General features: G+C 45.9%; 1 protein-coding gene across 4 annotated transcripts in view; it reads right to left on the reverse strand.

Moving 5' to 3' along the window:
* Positions 1-8,548: 8,548 nt before the first annotated feature.
* Positions 8,549-18,144, reverse strand: part of CUEDC1 (CUE domain containing 1) — a 105,074-nt gene continuing 95,478 nt past the window's right edge. For all 4 annotated transcript variants that reach the window (XM_067538072.1, XM_067538070.1, XM_067538069.1 and 1 more), the window contains 5 exons: positions 18,014-18,103; positions 15,908-16,001; positions 14,841-14,899; positions 13,665-13,735; positions 8,549-12,838 (listed from right to left, as the gene is read on the reverse strand). In XM_067538072.1, coding sequence (XP_067394173.1) covers positions 13,668-13,735; positions 14,841-14,899; positions 15,908-16,001; positions 18,014-18,103 — 311 coding nt within the window. In that variant the 3' untranslated portion in view covers positions 8,549-12,838; positions 13,665-13,667. The remainder of the gene's footprint in view (positions 12,839-13,664; positions 13,736-14,840; positions 14,900-15,907; positions 16,002-18,013; positions 18,104-18,144) is intronic.

Genomic DNA, 18,144 nt, shown 5'->3' on the forward strand with positions numbered 1-18,144 from the left:
GGAAGTTCACAGTACTGTGGCCTATGCACTACCCTATTCTTAGGGAGAGGATTTCATTCTCAGGACCATCAGCTTTCACACAGACTCAAATCAAAAGATTAAAAAATATATTAAGCCTCACAGGCACAATGCTGAAATATTTATGAATGCAAGGAATCCTCTGAAGGACTCGAATACTATGCCAGGCACACACATAGAACAGGACATGAGAGGACAAATGCAATCAGCCCTATTAGGACAGCATGTATTAAGTGGGAATTTCTCTGACAATCTAAAAATAACCCTGCTGTGGCTGGTTGCTTAGTCAACGTTGTGATTTGTTTCTAATTACATCTTGTGCCTATGATTGAACATCCTGAAATCTCTCTGGCAGGGAATATAATTTCAGATGCACCTTGCCTTGCCTTGATCACCCTTCCAAGCCACACCGAGATCTTTGATGTGTAAACAGTGTCCTCCCTTAAAGAAGAAAAGCGACTCCCGTCCTTCCCCCTATTATAATTCTGTCTTTGAGAACCAAGCTTTGAGGTGCTACAAATAAATCATTCTTACAAGTAGAGTGATTTCTCTGGCAATGGCAATTCATGCAGCGAGGAGCAAAGGCACAGTCACATGAATGACTGAACATCACACTAGGGCCGTGTCAAGTTACAGCAATGATCAAAAAGTGCTGTAATTACACCATCTGTGTCTGTCCACACAGCATTTATTGGGTCACCAAAGCGTGCCCACAGTTGGTGCTCTAGCATCGACAGAGAGAGCAGAGCACTATGGGCAGCTATCCCACTATGCAACTTGCCACCCTGTGCTGCTAGGAATTGTGGGAAGGCAGATAAGATCACAGTGCATTAGGCGTGCAGGTTCAACATCCCATGATGTAGTGATTTCTGTCCAGTCATTCCATGGATTTCCAACTGCGTTTCATGGCATTTTTCAATGGCCCCAGTTTCCTGAGCACTCGCCCTCTCTATCTGAAAGGATGGATCTTGCACTGCTCTCCATTGTTGCTGTCAGTGTTCTGAACACATCGTGGCTGGACGGCTGGTCATGCAGTATACCATGAGCTCCCAATCGGACCTGGAATCTGAGGCGCCTCACCTGCTGTGTGCCATGCAAACAAACGACGCCAGATTACCGTTTGCATTCAAGAGCATCTACACATGGTGCACCACCCCTTTTGGGTGTGTGAAACAAGCACTGAGTGGTGGGATTATATCGTTATGCAGGTCTGGGATGACAAGCAATGGCTGCATAACTTTTAAATGCACAAAGCCACCTTCATGGAACTCTGTGCAGAGCTCACCCCTGCCCTGTGGCGCAAGGACACCAGAATGACAGCTGCCCTCTCGGAGAAGCGCATGGCGATCACTATGTGGAAGCTGGCAACTCCAGACTGCTACTGGTTGGTCGCTAATCGGTTTGGAGTTGGGAAGTCCACCATTGAAGCTGTGTTATCGCAAGTGTGCAGGGACTTTAATCATATTCTGCTACGAAGGCCTGTGACTCTGGGCACTGTGCATGAAATAGTGGATGGATTCGCAGCAATGGGATTCCTTAACTGTGGTGGGGCAATAGATGGCATGCATACCCCAATTTTCACCCCGGACCATCTTACGACAGAGTACATCAATAGAAAGGGATACTTCTCTATGATACCGCCTCTGGACAGATCTGCATAGACTGGTTCAAGAGGGGTTTTCCAGTGACTAGGAGCCAAAGAAAGGGCTTTTGGTATAAAAGGATGAGCTTGAACTGACACAAGGCCTTCACTCTGATCCAGTAAACAGACAGGACCTCGTAACCAAAGCCCCAACCCTTGTGGAAGGGTTTGGAAGACTTTGGGCTACTACGGCCCCATAAGCTGATGGGTGATTCCTGATGCGTTTAACTCTGTGTATTGTTTGTATAATGGTGTGTCTGTAATGCTTTTACTTTAGGAATAAAGGTGCTTGCTTAGAAAGAGCTGTGTGATAACATGTAACTGCTGGCAGTAAGCTGGTTGTAGCCCTTGGGGAGAAAGCAAAGCGCAGGTGCCGGCCTTTAGGCAGGCTGGCTTGCTGAGGATATCACAGTGTAAGGCAGGGGACTGTGCAGCTGTAAAAACCCCAGCCAGAAGAGAGTGGGACAAGGGTCCCTGCCCAGAGAGAGGTGATGGCTAGAGAGCTGAGACCAGACTGGGAACTCCTGCAGAGGCAAGGAATACAGGCGCAGTTACCCTTAAACTGTGATAGGCAGCACCTCTGAAAATCAGGCCACTTGTTTAGATGCCTAAATATAGACTCAGGCTCATATTTCCAAAACTCTTGGCCTTGAGAATTATTGTCAGTGAAGATAATGAAGTGTCTGGGTCTAGCAAAATCCCAGACTTGAAGCCAACAATTGCAACCACATTACACCCAGCAAACACATGTAAAAATGTACCAAGGCCCGTTGGACATGCTTAGTTTGATTGATTTGTTTAATCTGTTTTGCCTTAGCCTGGTCCGACTCCCATCTCATCTGGTGGATGATGAAGAGGGACTTGGAAGCCGAGGAGCAGGCGCACGCCTGGCAAGAGGGACAGCCATGTAATTTTTATTTATTTATTTCCACAGGATGAGAGAAAAATGAACAGTAACTGTGACAGGTACTAAATCTTCCCCTGCAGAAGAAAGCACATCTGAGAGTGCGAGAGCACAGCATCCACATGTCTGGCAATTTACACAAATTAAAGTCCTTAAGCCCATACCATATGTCTGAGAATAAAGCCCAGGTGGCTTCAAAATCATGTAGCCCTGCTGAGGCTGCAGCTCACTTCCTTCTGCTCTCTTACTCCCCATCCCACCGTAATAATACTTTGCATTTACCAGAGTTGCATGCCCTCCATATGAGGATCTGAGTGCACTCAGCTATGCAATCATTAATACTTACACCTCTCCGGGACACTGGCAAGTCCCATGTTACAGAGAGTGAAGCTGAGGCCTGGAAAGGGTGAATAACTGAGGCCAGACGTATCTCCAGCATAGCCAAGGGATGTTCTTGTCTTCGTTGCATTATAGAGGTGAGACCTATGGCGTCAGAGAGTCACTGATGCTAAAGGCCAGAAGGAATCATGTCTACAAAGGCCAGGCCTGCCTACCTCAGTGCTACGATCAAACTAGAGCAGCACCTGCTATGACCAGTGGATTCTACAGGCCAACCCTCGGTGCTATTATAGTTATGGACAGCTTTTCATTGCTCCAGTTTAAGGGCAACTATTTCTTGGACAATGGTTAAACCTGGGGTTCTAAAATCAAAGGCCAGGTTCTCGGTTGCTTTGCAGCGTGCATTGTCACTTACCCTTGTGCAAAGTGGGTGTGAAAGGATATCAAACAGTAGCATTTCATGCACACTTTGCGCTGGTACAAAGGGATGCTGGTTATGGGGTATTTTCTCAAGGACAGGTGGTACCTTATGTTTCCACCATGTGGCAGCAAATGTAATGTTTAGACTGTCAGATGCTGGCTCACCCAGCCTGATTTTCTTTTTCTAATTTAATATAAATTTCATTTATGGATTTCACGCCTACACCAGGTTTATCTGCTGTGCATAAATAGCCTTCTCACTGTTACAGTATTTCCAGGAACCTGACTTCCAAGAAACCGAGATCAAGAAGTAATCTGTATTTATTAAATACATTCCTCCGTTTCCCTCTAATTACAGATAGGTCAATGTGAAAAATACACTTCGTAATTTCAGACACAAGACATTCAATCCATCTTCAAATATTATAAACACAGAGGGCAATAAATCTACCTTAAAGATTATCCTCCAGCAACAAAATTTGGATCCAGATCCAAAATCGCCTTAGAGTTTAGGGTGATTTGGATGCAGAATTTTGGTTGGGGACCATTTTATCATCTCAATCCACTCTTTGCAGAGAAACAAACTCTCCCCACTAAAGACAGAGAATTAAAAAAAAAACACTACACGTAGCTTTGCAGAACTGTATTCATGGCTACACTAAGGAGTTAGCAGGCAGTAACCTTTAAACGCATTTGTAACATTCCAATTTCCCACAGTTTAAAACTGCAGTGTTGGTGGGTAATGATGGGAATTACTGGCTGCACTTGTTTTTTCAGCACTCTAATGCTTTTTAAAATTAAGGTAATAAATAATATTTTGTCTAGCTCTTTCCAGTCAAGGATCTAAAAGCACTTTCTTAGGAAGGAGGCTTCACAACTCATTGGTAAGTTCAGGGAACTTTATTTTAACAGCTGTACAGATGTGAAAACCCAGGCAAAGTGATGTGCAGTGATTTGGGCACAGTCATACAGCCAGTCAATGACTGAGCCAGGAACAGAACCAAGATACCTTGATAAAGCCTCGGCTTCACCCACAAGTCCCAGGCTTGAAAGTTCTTCCCAGCAGCCATAACCCTAAACTAATAAAAGCAACTGTCTTTAGACACAATACATTTAGGTACATCTTGCACACATCTTCTGTTCTGGCTACCTGTTGATTTCCGAACTGAACTTAAGGGTGTTGCTTTGGAGACCGCCTTCTCCCCCCATCAGTTTAATGGACAGTGGTCAGGGGCCCTCAGCTCTGGAATCTGCGTCTACCTGCTGCTCTAAAATACTCCTGGGCTGGTAGCCGTCGGGGCAGGCTAACAAGCAGGTCTGTTTGTATGGGCTGCTGCAGCAGCTGGGGTTAGGGCTCCCATGGGGAGACGAGTTGGGAGTCGAGTTGTGTGGCTGGCTGGGCAGGGGCACCAAGGGATTTTCTGTAGAAATCCGAAGGACAATAGGCAGAAGGGTCAATTCTAGCAGCCCACTGTGGAGAGAGTTAGTTAATGTTCTTTATAGCTACAGGCCTGGGCCCACACTCTTGATTTGGAGGGGGCCAGAATTTCACTCCACGCTGTGCCACTGTACAGCTCAGGAGGCTGCAAACATCTCCATCAGCAGCCCTGCCAGTGACTGAAAGCTACGTTGTCTGACTTGTTCTGGGGCTGGTGTGAAATGAATGGGTGGCCTCAAGATTATTTTCAAGAGGACAAGTTGCCCACGTCATAAACAGCAACATAAAAACTTGCCTCTGGCTGCTCTCTAGAGCCTAGGCCATGGCAACTGCATCACCCTTTCCCATCCGAGAGAAGCTTGCCCTGCCACCATCCGTGGGAGCCTTGTTGAGTGGCTGAAGTCTTAGCTCCAATGCCTGTTGAAAAATAAATCATCATTCTTGTGCAGTTCATGGATTGGCCACTGCAAGGCAACAGAATCCCAGTCCTACATCTTTAACAGCGGAGAGAGGCAGGGAGGGCGAACACAAATGTAAATCAACAGAGCACTCGGGTGCAGTTCAGGTAAAGGCAGCTTCTGGGAAATGAATGGCAGGCAAGAGCAGGAACATAAGAACGGCCATACTGGGTCAGACAAATGGTCCATCTAGCCCAATATCCTGTCTTCCGACAGTGGTCTGTTCAGAGAGCTCTCTAAACCTCCTATGGCACCCATGGACTCTTCTGTAAGTGATAATCCATGCTTGTCAATGGGGGATCTCAAACAGTGGCTTAAAGCCTTGAAGTACCTCCTAGGCTGGTAATTCTCCCCTTGTTACAAAAGCAGAACGATCAAGTGACTTGTTGAGTCTATCTAGGTACCTGCCTGGTCCCATCACTATAGTATCCAAGTGCCCGTATCGCGCAGGAAGGGAGCTGTGGGCTCCTAACTCCTTGGCTAGTTAGCTCTGAAGTGGTCTATTTACCCTGCATCTTAAATGCAAGATCATCCTTCCAGAGCAAGAATATGAGGTTAGTGTGGTCTTAAAGGCCAGTGAACTCTCACAAGCCAGCATCAAAGCGTGCAGCGGTGTTCCAATGCAGCTACAGCTGACAAACATGCATGTGAAGGCAGAAAAATTAAGAGCAATGCCTGCCTCTCCACTCATCCCAAAAATAATCCATCAAGAATGCAGCATTGCTTTAGGTCTTCTGAACAGGAGCCAAACTGAGAAAAGTTGTCAAGTTCAGGAGTCAGGCAGCCTCATAAATGTTGGATTCACATTTTTTTCCACCATGCGTTCAGTTTTGGCCATTCATTCATTGTCATATTTATAGGAGCACGTATCCAATTACTTGAGCCATGCAAAAATCTTCCTCAGCAAAGCACGTAAGGCAGTAGGCCAGAACCTCAGCTGGTGTATCACAGCAAAGCTTCATCGACACGCTATGTTGATTTACATACGCCAGCTGAGGATCCGGCCCCTGTAATCACAACTCGCCTCAGGCTTTAACCCAAACTTGACACAGATGAGAACAGTGCAACTTAGCAGGAGTCCCTAGGAGCAGTTTTGAGCAACATGGCAAATTTACGGCAAAGCACCAGAATCGTGGTGGATTTGCACAACAGCATCACCAAAACTGGCTGTTTTGACCAGCTTCCACTTCGGAATTTTAGAAGGTATTAGGTGCCAGAACTCAAAGTACACGCAGACTGGGCAAAAGCAAAGACATTGCCACTGACTCCAAGGAAATGAGATCCGCAAGCTCCATCTAGCTTTAAATGATCTACCTTCAATAATATTTCACACTTTGAGACATACTGATCCAGCCAGCGAGTGAAAGTGTGCGGTGTTGAAAATTATGAACTCCTATTTCAGAAATAATGCGTTAGAATAAATGTATTCCCTTTCTGCTGGGAGACAACATGAAGGAGCCTGAATGTATGTTTGACAGACGTGGAGGAGTTGGTGTATTCCAGATAATGAAACAATTTAAAGAAACTGCATGCTCTCCATCCTGAGAGACTTCTTATTTTCCGCGTTAAGTGGGTAACGCCATATTTTTGATAAAATGCAGTTCCCCATTAATGTAGCTGACTGTAGATGTGCTGTGAGCATACACACACAGATCTGATGTCACAACAGTCCCTGAGCAGCTTGGGTCAGCATTTCTGTTCATAAATAAAGCCCAGCTATGGAAGATCTGCTATTGATTTCACTGGCTAAGAGCCCCATCTAATGCCCATTGAACTCAATGGAATGACTTGCCCTGGAACAGGCCCTAAATGCCTATGTACATCAGAGAAAAGGGTGTGAATGGTACATGCCCTATACATTAAAATGCAACTTCCAGGATCACCCATTTACTAGGGAAATCATTCCTTCGTGTTTCCTAAGGTCAATGGGCCTGACTCTCCACTCCAGCCTGTGAAAAACTTATATGCATGGGCTTTGCACAAGGTCAGGGGGTGATGCTGCCTGCCACGCTGTGATGAAGGATCAGCAACATGAAGCCCCCTCACTCATCTTGAAATCCTGCCTTAGAATCTTTGGTCCAAGTGAGGGCTGCACTGGCAACTTGCTGGTAGCCTGAGGTAGGTCAATGCATGTTCGATAAGGAAGGGCTCCCATGGAAGGAACAAGTCCCAGGCCATGTTGCTTCCTCTTGATCCTGCAGTCCCTGCCAGCTACTCCCCTCCCTTCCAAAGACGGAGGCAGGTATATTGCAGGACTCGACAGCAGGCACTTGGGTCACACGCCACACTGGTTTTATTCAGAATTCCTCCAACTCTTTCCCCCTCATGATAAGGCGTCAAAATTTTCTTCTTGACCCATGAGCCAAGCTCCTTCACAAAAGAGGTTTTTGAGTCATGACAAATCTGTGGCCACTAACATTAGCTCTCCCTACACCAATCTGCTGCTCCTGCAAGGTCAAAACATTTTTGAGTCTTCCCGGGGGGAGGAAGAGGATGGAGAGCTGCCTAAGGTAGGGATCACAATTGCCAGCAGAAGTTTTCCTTGGATTAAGAGTCTCCTGTACTGTAAAGAGGGGTGATTTTGAGTCATAATTTCATGTGAGGTATAAACCTTCCATTGGCTGGCCCCGCGTTCCATTTAGGACTGGATGAAAAATGTTCCATCTAAGCCTTTATTTATTTATTTTTAAGCAGAAAATGAGGATTTCTGATAACATGAGGTTTCACATGAAAAACATCTGGTTTCTGCAGAAAATGGAATTTTTTTCCAGATGTGCAATTAAAAAAAAAAAAATCTAAAATATTTAAACCTGGCTATGCTGCTGCAGTGCCTGTTGGGAGCTGTAGTGGGGTCACTTCATGTCCCCCATTCTCATTGGGCCAGGCTTCCCAGACCAAAGATATCCCCCATTAAATACCACTGCCAGGGATTCTGTTTCCAAGCTCCGAGAGGGAAACCTGTGGTGCATCATAGGAGATATAGGCTTAAAATTTCAGAGAGGAAAAAAATCCATTTGCTGACTAAGTGTTGTTCAAATTCGCTTTGGCAAGAGTTTGTTGGAACTCTGCTACGGCAGCCTGGCTGTTTAGAGAAGTCCTCCTTCCTGTTTCTTTGGCGTCATCTATTGGATTTGGCACTGCACCATGAGTGAGGCAATAACGATCCCTCACATAGAAGGGTTACTGATTCTGTAACAGATGAACCATTGAAAGCAATGCCTAGAACTGAGATGAAAGAAAAATTTGTTTCACTCTGATTCTCAGTTTCTCATTTTTTTCCCCTGGCCATAAAAAAAAAAAATCAAAAACAAACAAAGAAAACCAAGGCATTAAGAGTACGACGTGACTTTATTATATGAATTACTATTAAACATCTTTAAGAAAAAAATACTTATAGAAATAAATTCTAAAATAGCAACACTCACAAATGTCACAAATCTTTTTTGGTTTTTTAAACCATTTCGTATAGAAGCGATACAAACATCACTGAGTATTGTACATTTTTATAGAAGAAATGCATTTTGGCTCTCAAGCCTGTCTCTGTGGCCTTTCTGCTTGTTAGACCTGAATTTTTAAAAAGGAAAAAAAATGACCTTCTTCCTCTGTTACAATGGTATTTGGTGCCCCCAGGACATTTGGAAATGGCTGAAGGGTTACGTCATTCAGAAAGACTGAGTCATGACTAGGATCTAAAACGTGCATTGTTAGAACACATTAGCTAAGTACTGCATAGAGAAAGCAGTGCATTCTGTTAACACATGCTAAACTATGCATGTTAACATATACACTGCCTTGTCTACACTAGACATTTAGTAGCTAGCACTTTTAGCTTCCACATGCTAACGCCACATCTTTAGATCCTAGTCTAAACACCACCATAAAGGCGTGAACCAATCAACCTATCAAATGTAGTTAAAGGAATCACGTACCAATATTATTCTCCTCCCATCCACTGCCATGCTATGTTTCTAAAAACCACCAAATGCTCTTTGCTCTGCCTGGCTTTTTATATGCCCACGATGTGGGTCAATAGCAAGTCACACCTCAGTATGGGCTCTGTCTTGGAAGATACTGAGCGCCCAAACCTCCACCTGACTGAAGAGAGTAGAGCAGTGGTTCTCAACCTTTTTTCATTTTGCAGACCCCTAAAAAATTTCTCTTTGGAAATCTATTGTCTGTATATACAGTTGAATGTTGTTCAGTCAGTTTTCAGTCTAAGTCTTTTGCAAACTCCTTAGACATAGTCTGCAGACCCAACCACAGGTTGAGAACCGCTGGAATAGAGGGTGCTCAGCACCTCACAGATGTACATCTGTGATTCAGTACATCTCCAGATTAGCCCTAGTAGAACAATGAGGCAATGAGTCACCTCTGGGCTTGTCTCCAGCTGTGCCACAGCTATGCTGCTGTAGTGTTTTAAGTGTAGATAAAGCCTAAGATTGTATTAAGAAGATGACCGTGTGGATCTATGTTAATTAACATGAGGTTTTAGAAGTCAGCATAGAGAGGAACAAGTTGTGCTTTGCATTGTGTCAGCTGGCCCCGGTTAACCCTATGGTACTAGTCAGATTTACCCATGACTAGATGATGAAATATTACGCACACCTTGTCCTTGTCTGCAATGACTGTTAACACCTTGTTAGTTAACATGACTCCATAATGCTGTGTTATAACACAACCTGATTACTAGAGAGAGCAAGGCGCACACTACCAGGGATAAAAGATTTCAATAAGCCTAGCACTAATTTAGAAGCAGGGCAGCTGTTAATATACAACACGTGTGTCCTGAGGGACAGGTGCAGTTGTATTTTCCCCTCCCTCCCCATCTCAAAGCACTTCCTGTCTAATAAAAATGCTTTTCTGCTGGGACAAGCAGCACAGTTTCCTACCAGCAAGAGTCTGAGCTTCTGTTTGATCGGCCGTTGGTGCCTTTTTGCATTCATGGAAACTTAGCTCAAAGTTAAGCCCGCGGTAGCCAAGAGGAGTTGGAACTTTTACAAGCTGATCTGATTCCAAGCTTGATTTTCTTCCAAACATGCAGAGCTGCTTTAGATCGAGAAACAGCCAAGCACTTATTAAAGTAGGAGCCAACTGAGAACAGGAAAAGGGAGGTGGGGGAGAAAAAAACCTTCCAATTCTAAAGCTAGGGATAAAAGCCCGTCTTGCTCCAAAAGCCCTTCTCTCTCTCACACACACAAACTTGGGGCCTTACCCTAAGCGGTGCTGAGCAATGCAGCGCCCACTGACTCACAAGATCAAGCCCTTTGTCACTTCCTTTCTCTGAACAGCCTCGAAAGCACATTCCAGGAACCTCATACCCTGCGTGCTGCTGAAGCTTCCGAGCCACTGAATTCTAGTCTGAGCAAGGATGACTTCATTTGGAACGATTCTAATCCCTAGAGCAGGCAAATTTCTCCTGCCATTGAGGGAGTTTTACCAAAAAACGCATTGATGCGCCTCTCCCTTTTATTTGTTTATTTTTTAAAGGAACAGTCACCAAAACCAGGCTTGGCGTGGGGGGAATTGGGGTCTTTAAAGGATCTGTCATATTTGAGAACCTCAAAAGTTGCTGGGATCCCAGGGCATCACTGCTGTCCACATCCCGATTCAAGCATGCAAGCCCTTGCCCACTGTACTGTTTGGGGTTTATAGCAGCTCATGTTCTGATTGGGAGGCCGTGGGCACTGTATGCAACAGTCAAGAAGTTAGTGTAGTGTCCAAATCATATTCTGCCAGAAGAACATGCCACTTCAGCAACAGACACTACGTCAACCCTTTCATCAGGAACCTCTTGAAACTCCTTGCCACACAGACTCAAAGCCGTTTGGCACCGAAAGGAAGAACTGTGTGTGCCTGAATCCACTTTTGCTCATCCCTACTAGTTTTGAACAGTGTATCAAATTCCTCAGGCCCAGACGAGGAAACCCAGCAACGCCTTCATGTTTCCAGTGAGCAAGAGTAGCTTGATTGAATGCCAGGTGCATGGAACAAGAGCCTCATGCTCAGCAACTTAAAAAAAAATCTGTCTTGGCACATGTTTCAATGGCATAGAGATTCTCCAGCAGATTTTGAAAGGAGTCTGTAAGGGAGTTTAAGCCTGCAATTGGGCTTTTCTTACAAAGCCTAATAGAAAGGCAATGAAAACAAATTTTTGTTGGACTGATTGCTTGGATCAATACATCTTCCTGCTGTTTTTGCAACTCAAATGTTGCAGCACTTGTGCTAATGCATGGGACCCAGGAAGTCAGATGGACTAGTCTATTATCACTGCCCAAGCGGAGAAGTAAATAGACAGTATTGATGCAGAAATGAAAATTTGCTTGGGGGAGTTACTTTGATTTAGTAATTGACACTGCTGTAGCACAGGGGAGGAATTGTTTTTAATTTTTTTTTTTTTTAAGCTTGACTGTGTCCATTTAAATTACAATGATCTGAGCATTACTTTTAATCCACACAATGTTTCACTGTGCCACCAGATTCCAAGCTCTCTCCCGGAGGAGGGATGTCATCCTCACACTGACTGGCAAACTCTGAACCAATCTCCTCTTCATTTCACGTTCTGAGAACTGTTCTCAGGTCTGTGCCCATACATTCCAAGAGCAGGTGGAACCAGCTGGAGAAAATCCACTCCTGTCTCAACTTGAAGCCAAATTCTGATCCTACTGAAGTCAACTGTGAGCCTCCAATTCAGCGGGATTTGGCCTATGATGTCCAAACTCAGAGGTGAATAAAATATGGCCCCAATCTACAATCCCCTTCCATCTAGCCTGGTAAGTGTTTCTAGACCACCAAAACTCATTGCCTGCTACCTAGGGATCAGCCAACTGTCACGAACAATGCCGCAATCCAAATGAGAACCTGGAGGATATGTTCTAATTCAGAGATCAGCAGTGAGAACTAAACAGCTTTGAAATTCAGCCCTCCTCCCCTCTCCCCACTTTCATTCCTGCTCTGTAAAGGTACCATAATGTCACAAGAACAGCAGCACAAAGCTAGAGAAAGTGGTACATGGGAGGAGAAATTGGCCCCAGCCTGGTGTCTAGTTCAAGGCAGTTTTATCAATGCCTGAGCCAAAGGTTTAATTCAATGTGAGAGGCCCGGGAAAAGAAGGCCTTCTCTTTTTAAAAAGACAATTTATATTATCCTGCCTATTACCTGATCTGGATTCTGATTTATTAATTCTTAGTAACAATAATAATAAACAATATTTTCACGTCATTCTTTATGTGCATAAAGTTACATCAGATTGCTACAGAGATATGTTTAAAAATGGGCAAGCCAGAGCCCAGCTTTTCAATGTATTATTGTTTTTAATTCATATCCAAACCGTGTTATCAAAGAGGGTGGGGGATTGGCCGCTATCCCATGAGCTTGAAATCCATTATCTTCACTGCAGTGACTGAGAAAAATTCAGATCAGCTGCTGATTTTTGGCTGGATTTGCTGGATAGGAAAGAGGTGTTTTCAAACCTGCTGGGAAGAAAACATTGTGCCTCATTTTTATACTTGTACTTCAGAAGAGGATGACGGGGGGAGCCAAGGAACTGTTTTTTCTTTGCAGCCATCTTCTTATTAAGACTTTAAACAAATAACGCCCAGTTCAGGTAATGGATCTGGGATCTAGAAGAGAAGGGTAGGGAGGGGGAGAGGAGGAAGTGTATTCAGTCAAAGCTGCTTCACGCATGGCAGCTGAAACAAAGCCTGCCACTGTGCCCTGGATGTTTTTAAACCAAGCCCTAAGAATTAACTGAACTTGATGCACAGGAACAGACAGGCCTGGATACTGGAGCCTCTGCATGGTTTTCAGCAGTAACCTCATGCTGAGTCCACTCTCATACATGTTCTCCATGGAGGGCAAAGAACAGGGAAGAATTGGCCAGGCAGTTTCTCTTGCATTCTTCAGTACAAAGGCCAAAGGCCCTGTTATCCACAGAGTGGCTATTAATGGGGCTGCAGAGGCAGACATGTATGTATACAATGGCCGAATATGTTTCTGTGGGTGACATTCACCCCAATGCAAACTCCATCTGCAAGGCTTTATGCACGAAGACCTACCTAGGTCTTTAACACATAGCACAGAGAGCCCCCACATCCTCTCCGAGGTGCGGTAAATTTCACCCTAAAGTATCAAGGATGTTGAGGGGTCAGTGTTATCAGCTGTAGCTGAAACCAGATGAAGTAATCCATCCTGTGAAAGCCAGGGAAGAACAAATGGCCGAAACCAAGACAACACCCCGTTTCAACTTTGTTTCAGAACACAGGATTGGAGTGCTAGGGAGGTTACCATACGCTCAAGCCATTTGTTTTCTCCATGACAGCACGTAACGCATCCTTTGAATTTTCTTTGGCTGGCACTTTGTCTGTTGGCCCCATTGTGTAGGCTTGAAACAGGATACCTGAGCTGATTCCTGTAACTCACTGCACATTACCCCAAAACACTTCTTACCGTTTATTGTCCTTCTTTCGGCATCTCCTCTTCCTCATGGAGCTGCTGCCTTCTTGCTTGGAAATCCTCATCTGAAAGGCATGAGACAGACCCGTGTGGTCAGAACTTCAGGGGATCCTTTCCCGTATCTAAACCAGCTGGCTGGCAAAGTTGCAGCAGCGTCAGGGGACTGGAAGGGTCTGGGAATTGCAGAAGGAACTGGATGCCTTTCACTCCTGGGTCATCAGCTGGTTCAAACCAGACCCAGGCTAGCAGTAAACAAAGCCACTCCTGGTGGATGGCAGTTCAATGTCCTATGTGAAATGAGTTGGTGGGTATCAGCCCATTTCTAGCTGTACAGCTGGTGCCTTGTTTGGCTGCCTTAGCAGACGGGCCTAGGCCTGAATGGGCTATAAAGACTGTACCACCCTCTCACCCCTTGCAGTGCTTCTCCTGGGTCAGGGGAGGGGGCTACTGCTGTTGTGTTGTCCTGTAGATAAACAGAGGACTTCAGGTCTCGGGGCTGTCGATCCAGCACCTTTAACCACTGGGTTATAACTCCGTTAAATCAACACACCCCTATTGCAAAGCAGCAGCGAGCGTTACCCATCCGAACCGTGGCTCTTTGAAAATGGGGCTCCACTTTGTTTTGCTTGGTGAGCTCCCTCTTCTTTCTGATCCCCGGACATCTGATGAGGAGCCCAACTAACAGAGCGCGGAGGACTGGACAGTCAGAACCATGGGGGAAGGAGACCAGGAGGAAGGGCTTGTTCCATCCAGACCTGACTCCTATACCTTGGTGAGTTAACACATGGGTGGAGAAGTATCCGTTATACAGCACAGGAGCTGACATGAGGAGAGAAGAGAGGGGCCTGGCTAAAAAATGGGCGAGTTCGTCATCCTGACCCTGGCTTAGGGGAACTCCCCCATTCTTTTCGTGGTTCAGAGAGAGCTCCCCCATTCCTGTTTCAATCTACATTAGCCACAGGAATGCTCCAGGCCTGCTGGCTGCTTTCCGTTAGAAGAGCGCAACTCAGAGAACCAGTTCCCAAAGGCAAATATCACAGGCAGGAAGGAATCTGCAAGGAAAGAAGCACGCCACACAACCCCCTGCTATTTGGGATCACATACCCCCGCCATGGCACCGGGCAAATCAGCTAGAGACTTGCCTTCTAGCAGAAACAAGCATTGTCTTACCGCACGAGTGTCCTTCAACATCATCAAGAAGATTCGCTGTGGAAGCTGCTGTCCCCATCCTGCACTCTGTGTTAAGGAAAACGTTCGAGGGACTGCGATGTAAGTCACAGACTAGCAAAAAGCCCATCACAGTGGACTCTAGGGACTGGGGTGGTTCCCAGGTATGTTTCCAATTGAATTCTGCTGTTATCTCACATGAGATCTGAGTCTTAACAGCACCGGAGGCCATGATGACAGAGGCACTCAGATACCAAGGCAACATATGTTGGAGAGTATTAACGCAGCCACCTCAGGGAAAGGAGTCTGGGGAAAACAAAGCCCTTTTACCTCTGGGTCACTGTCCAAGTGCCAGCTAGAATGAAAATGGAAAAGAAGGGGAGGAAGGGCTGATGGATAAGTCACCAGCACTGTTTCTCTTGCATCATTGTCCTAGGAGTGGCATGACAATTTTTAGCACGTGTGCTGCTGAAGTTAACATGCCACTGCAGAAACTCTCCCCAAAAATACAGTTTCCAGGGGGCTTCAGCAACAAGTGAATCGTCTTAGCTGGGCTCAGACCAGAATCCCAGATCCAAATATACCAAGACTTCACAGGAGTTCACAGCTGGATCCAAACTTGCACACACGATAAGCCGTGAATGTACTCTGTGCTTGTGCTTGGGATATGAGGGTTGCAAACACGTGCCTTTTCGTTACTGACATCGTTTTCTCCTCCTGCTCCTTGCTCCCTCCCACATACACAAACCTTTGCCCTAGTTTCACGGCTTACATGGAGCATAGACCAGTGATTCTCTATACCAAGAAACCTCTTCTCCATAACAGGACTCTCCCTCCAGGATCCTCCTCCAACCTATCCTGCAACCCCCCAATTTAGAAATATGGGAAGGTCAGGATGGTTGTGTCCCCCTAACCCTTTCCATGACCCCCAAGGTGGAGAACCTCGGCATAGGCCTTGTTCTAGCCCTCTGCAGCAGAGCTTTGTTTCAAGTTGCGGGAGCTGGGACCCATTTGCAGGAAGCTCAGTGTGACCAGAGGGTGGGAGGACAGCATCATATGCTAAAGGATACACCTGATGCTTCAGTAAGTGTTTTCTTTTTGACTTCTTCATCTTGGTCTTCTCTGAGAAAGCCCTGGCAAGTTCAAACAGCTTCTTGCGTGTAGCTGAAAAGAAACAAGCTCTTTACTATCAACTTTTGATGACTGGTTAACAGCAAGTATGAGAGATGCCAAGCTCCCATGCCATCCATTTGGGATGGTGGGGCTTGATTCACCCTTTGCACACTCTAGAGCAGGGTACGACTGAACCAAGATGCATTTGCCTCCTTGAATGAAGAATGCACAAAGTCTTAGTGTTTAGCCTTAGAAAACCAAGGACCAATAAACTTTTCCAAGCACTGGTACTAGTTCCAGTGACCAGAAAGAATATAATTTGATCCCTGTGGAAAGGATGCAATTGACTACACAAAAGGTCTGACTATTCAGACTTTTTTATTTTGAATTCTGCGACATTCTTTACCCATGACTAAGCCGAATTCCCTTCCCCACCCCACTCCCTACTAAACTGAAGCACAGATAAACTGGAGCCCTAGCCCATGTGTCAAACTGCATGACGTGCCCAATCTATTTTACAACAGGAGAGTAATCTGTGGCTTGCTGGAAAGAAAGAAAAGTGGGAAGTTTCTATTCACCCCTCCTCCTCTAGCCTCTATTCTAGGATTTGAACAGAAGCTAGAAAGGATTTGCTTCTATTCCCAGGAAGCCCAATCCTGTGCATGTCACAGAGTCATACCGTACAATACGTACATCGGGGACAGGCATACACACAGGCTTGCAGCATGAAGAAGGATGCCAGATTTGACACCAGAGCCATTTATTCAGCTCAGCACCTGCATCTGGCAAAACCCAACTCCATCCCCTGTGTCTATCCAGAAAGATTCCTAACTGATCTGCCTACGAGTGGTAGGGAAAATCCAGCCAAGCCACATCTGTCATCTTCTGGGGTGGGGTGGGAAGAAAAGAAAAAACGCCTCCACTTGAAGAACAAAATCATTCAGGGACCAGTGCTGCTCCTCCACATCCTGGAGACCTTCTTCATCAGTGATGGACCCTGGGGCATTGTCTCCTCCCTCCCCTTTTCACTGCTTTAACCCCCTCGTGGGAAAGAGATCTGGTATCGTCGCTTTCATCTCCAGCCAAGACAGACAGGGCTAAGTGCTGACAAAGTCCTCAGTGCTGGGCATGACAGTCCCTACCCAGTGAGCATAGAGTTTAGGAGAGAGATACATGGAAGGCAGGGTTGGCATGAGTCCATAAAAGGCATGTGGGGAGGGAAGGGCAGTGGCTTGGTGACTTGGGATGCAGAGGGCTTTCCTGCACAAGGGTTGGCATAATGAAATGCATCAAGGCAAGCCTGGAAGAGAAACAGGGCAACAAACCTAGCATGGCTGGGGGGGGTGGATGGGGGCTTCCTGGAAAGCCCATCAACATTTCTGAGGTTACCCAGATTGCAATGCTCAACACTCACTGGACAGGCAGCAGGAGACCAGGGGTTAGACATCTCCCACCCAGCATTGCTACCATGTCAGCTTCTTCAGAACTAAGTCTCTCATTAGTCTGAAACAACTGGCACAGGAGCTTGGTCCATCTCCGGCCAGGACTGCACCCGGGAGAGAAGGAAAGCACGGATGGGCACAGAATGTGGATTGGAGGACCCAGAAGTCCAGGATTAGAGAAGGCAAATGGAAATCAAACCCCAATCTGCTCCAGGCTTTGGAGATGGATTAGTGCAATTTGGATTCTCCTACTTGACACTCCCAGTTCATCCTGGCCAGGCTTAGTGCAGCCTTAAAAACAGCCCAATACATTAAACAGCCTTCTAATCAAAGCTCAACTCCCAGCTAACTGTGCCTCACCCCGTTAGAGTCACAGGGTGGCTTCAGAGACATGAATGACTGCTGAGACTTGGAGGGGAGGTAAGAACCCCATAGCTCTGCAGATCTGTGCATACCCAGGTGGTGGCTCACACACGCACGCATGCACGCAGAGTACTTTGGCAGAAAAACCCCTTAGCACTAGATTTAGTGCCAAAGAATCCTTACTGCTTCTCCTCCGCCTGCCCGCCTACTCCCACGCAGCCTTCCCTCTGCCAATACGGAACCTGGGAACAAACTCACATTTTCCCATGTGTTTCAATTTGTCCCTGAATAAGGCATCTTCAGACACAGCACTGCTGGCCTCGCTGGTTACAGTGGGAGCCATGTCACCTGAAATGGAAACATTTGGTCACTGGGAGAGAGGGAAGGAG

The sequence above is a fragment of the Emydura macquarii genome, unplaced genomic scaffold (assembly GCF_026122565.2).
Source record: "Emydura macquarii macquarii isolate MOO-44397 ecotype Brisbane River unplaced genomic scaffold, CSIRO-AGI_Emac_v2 contig_450, whole genome shotgun sequence".
Taxonomy (NCBI): Eukaryota; Metazoa; Chordata; order Testudines; family Chelidae; genus Emydura; species Emydura macquarii.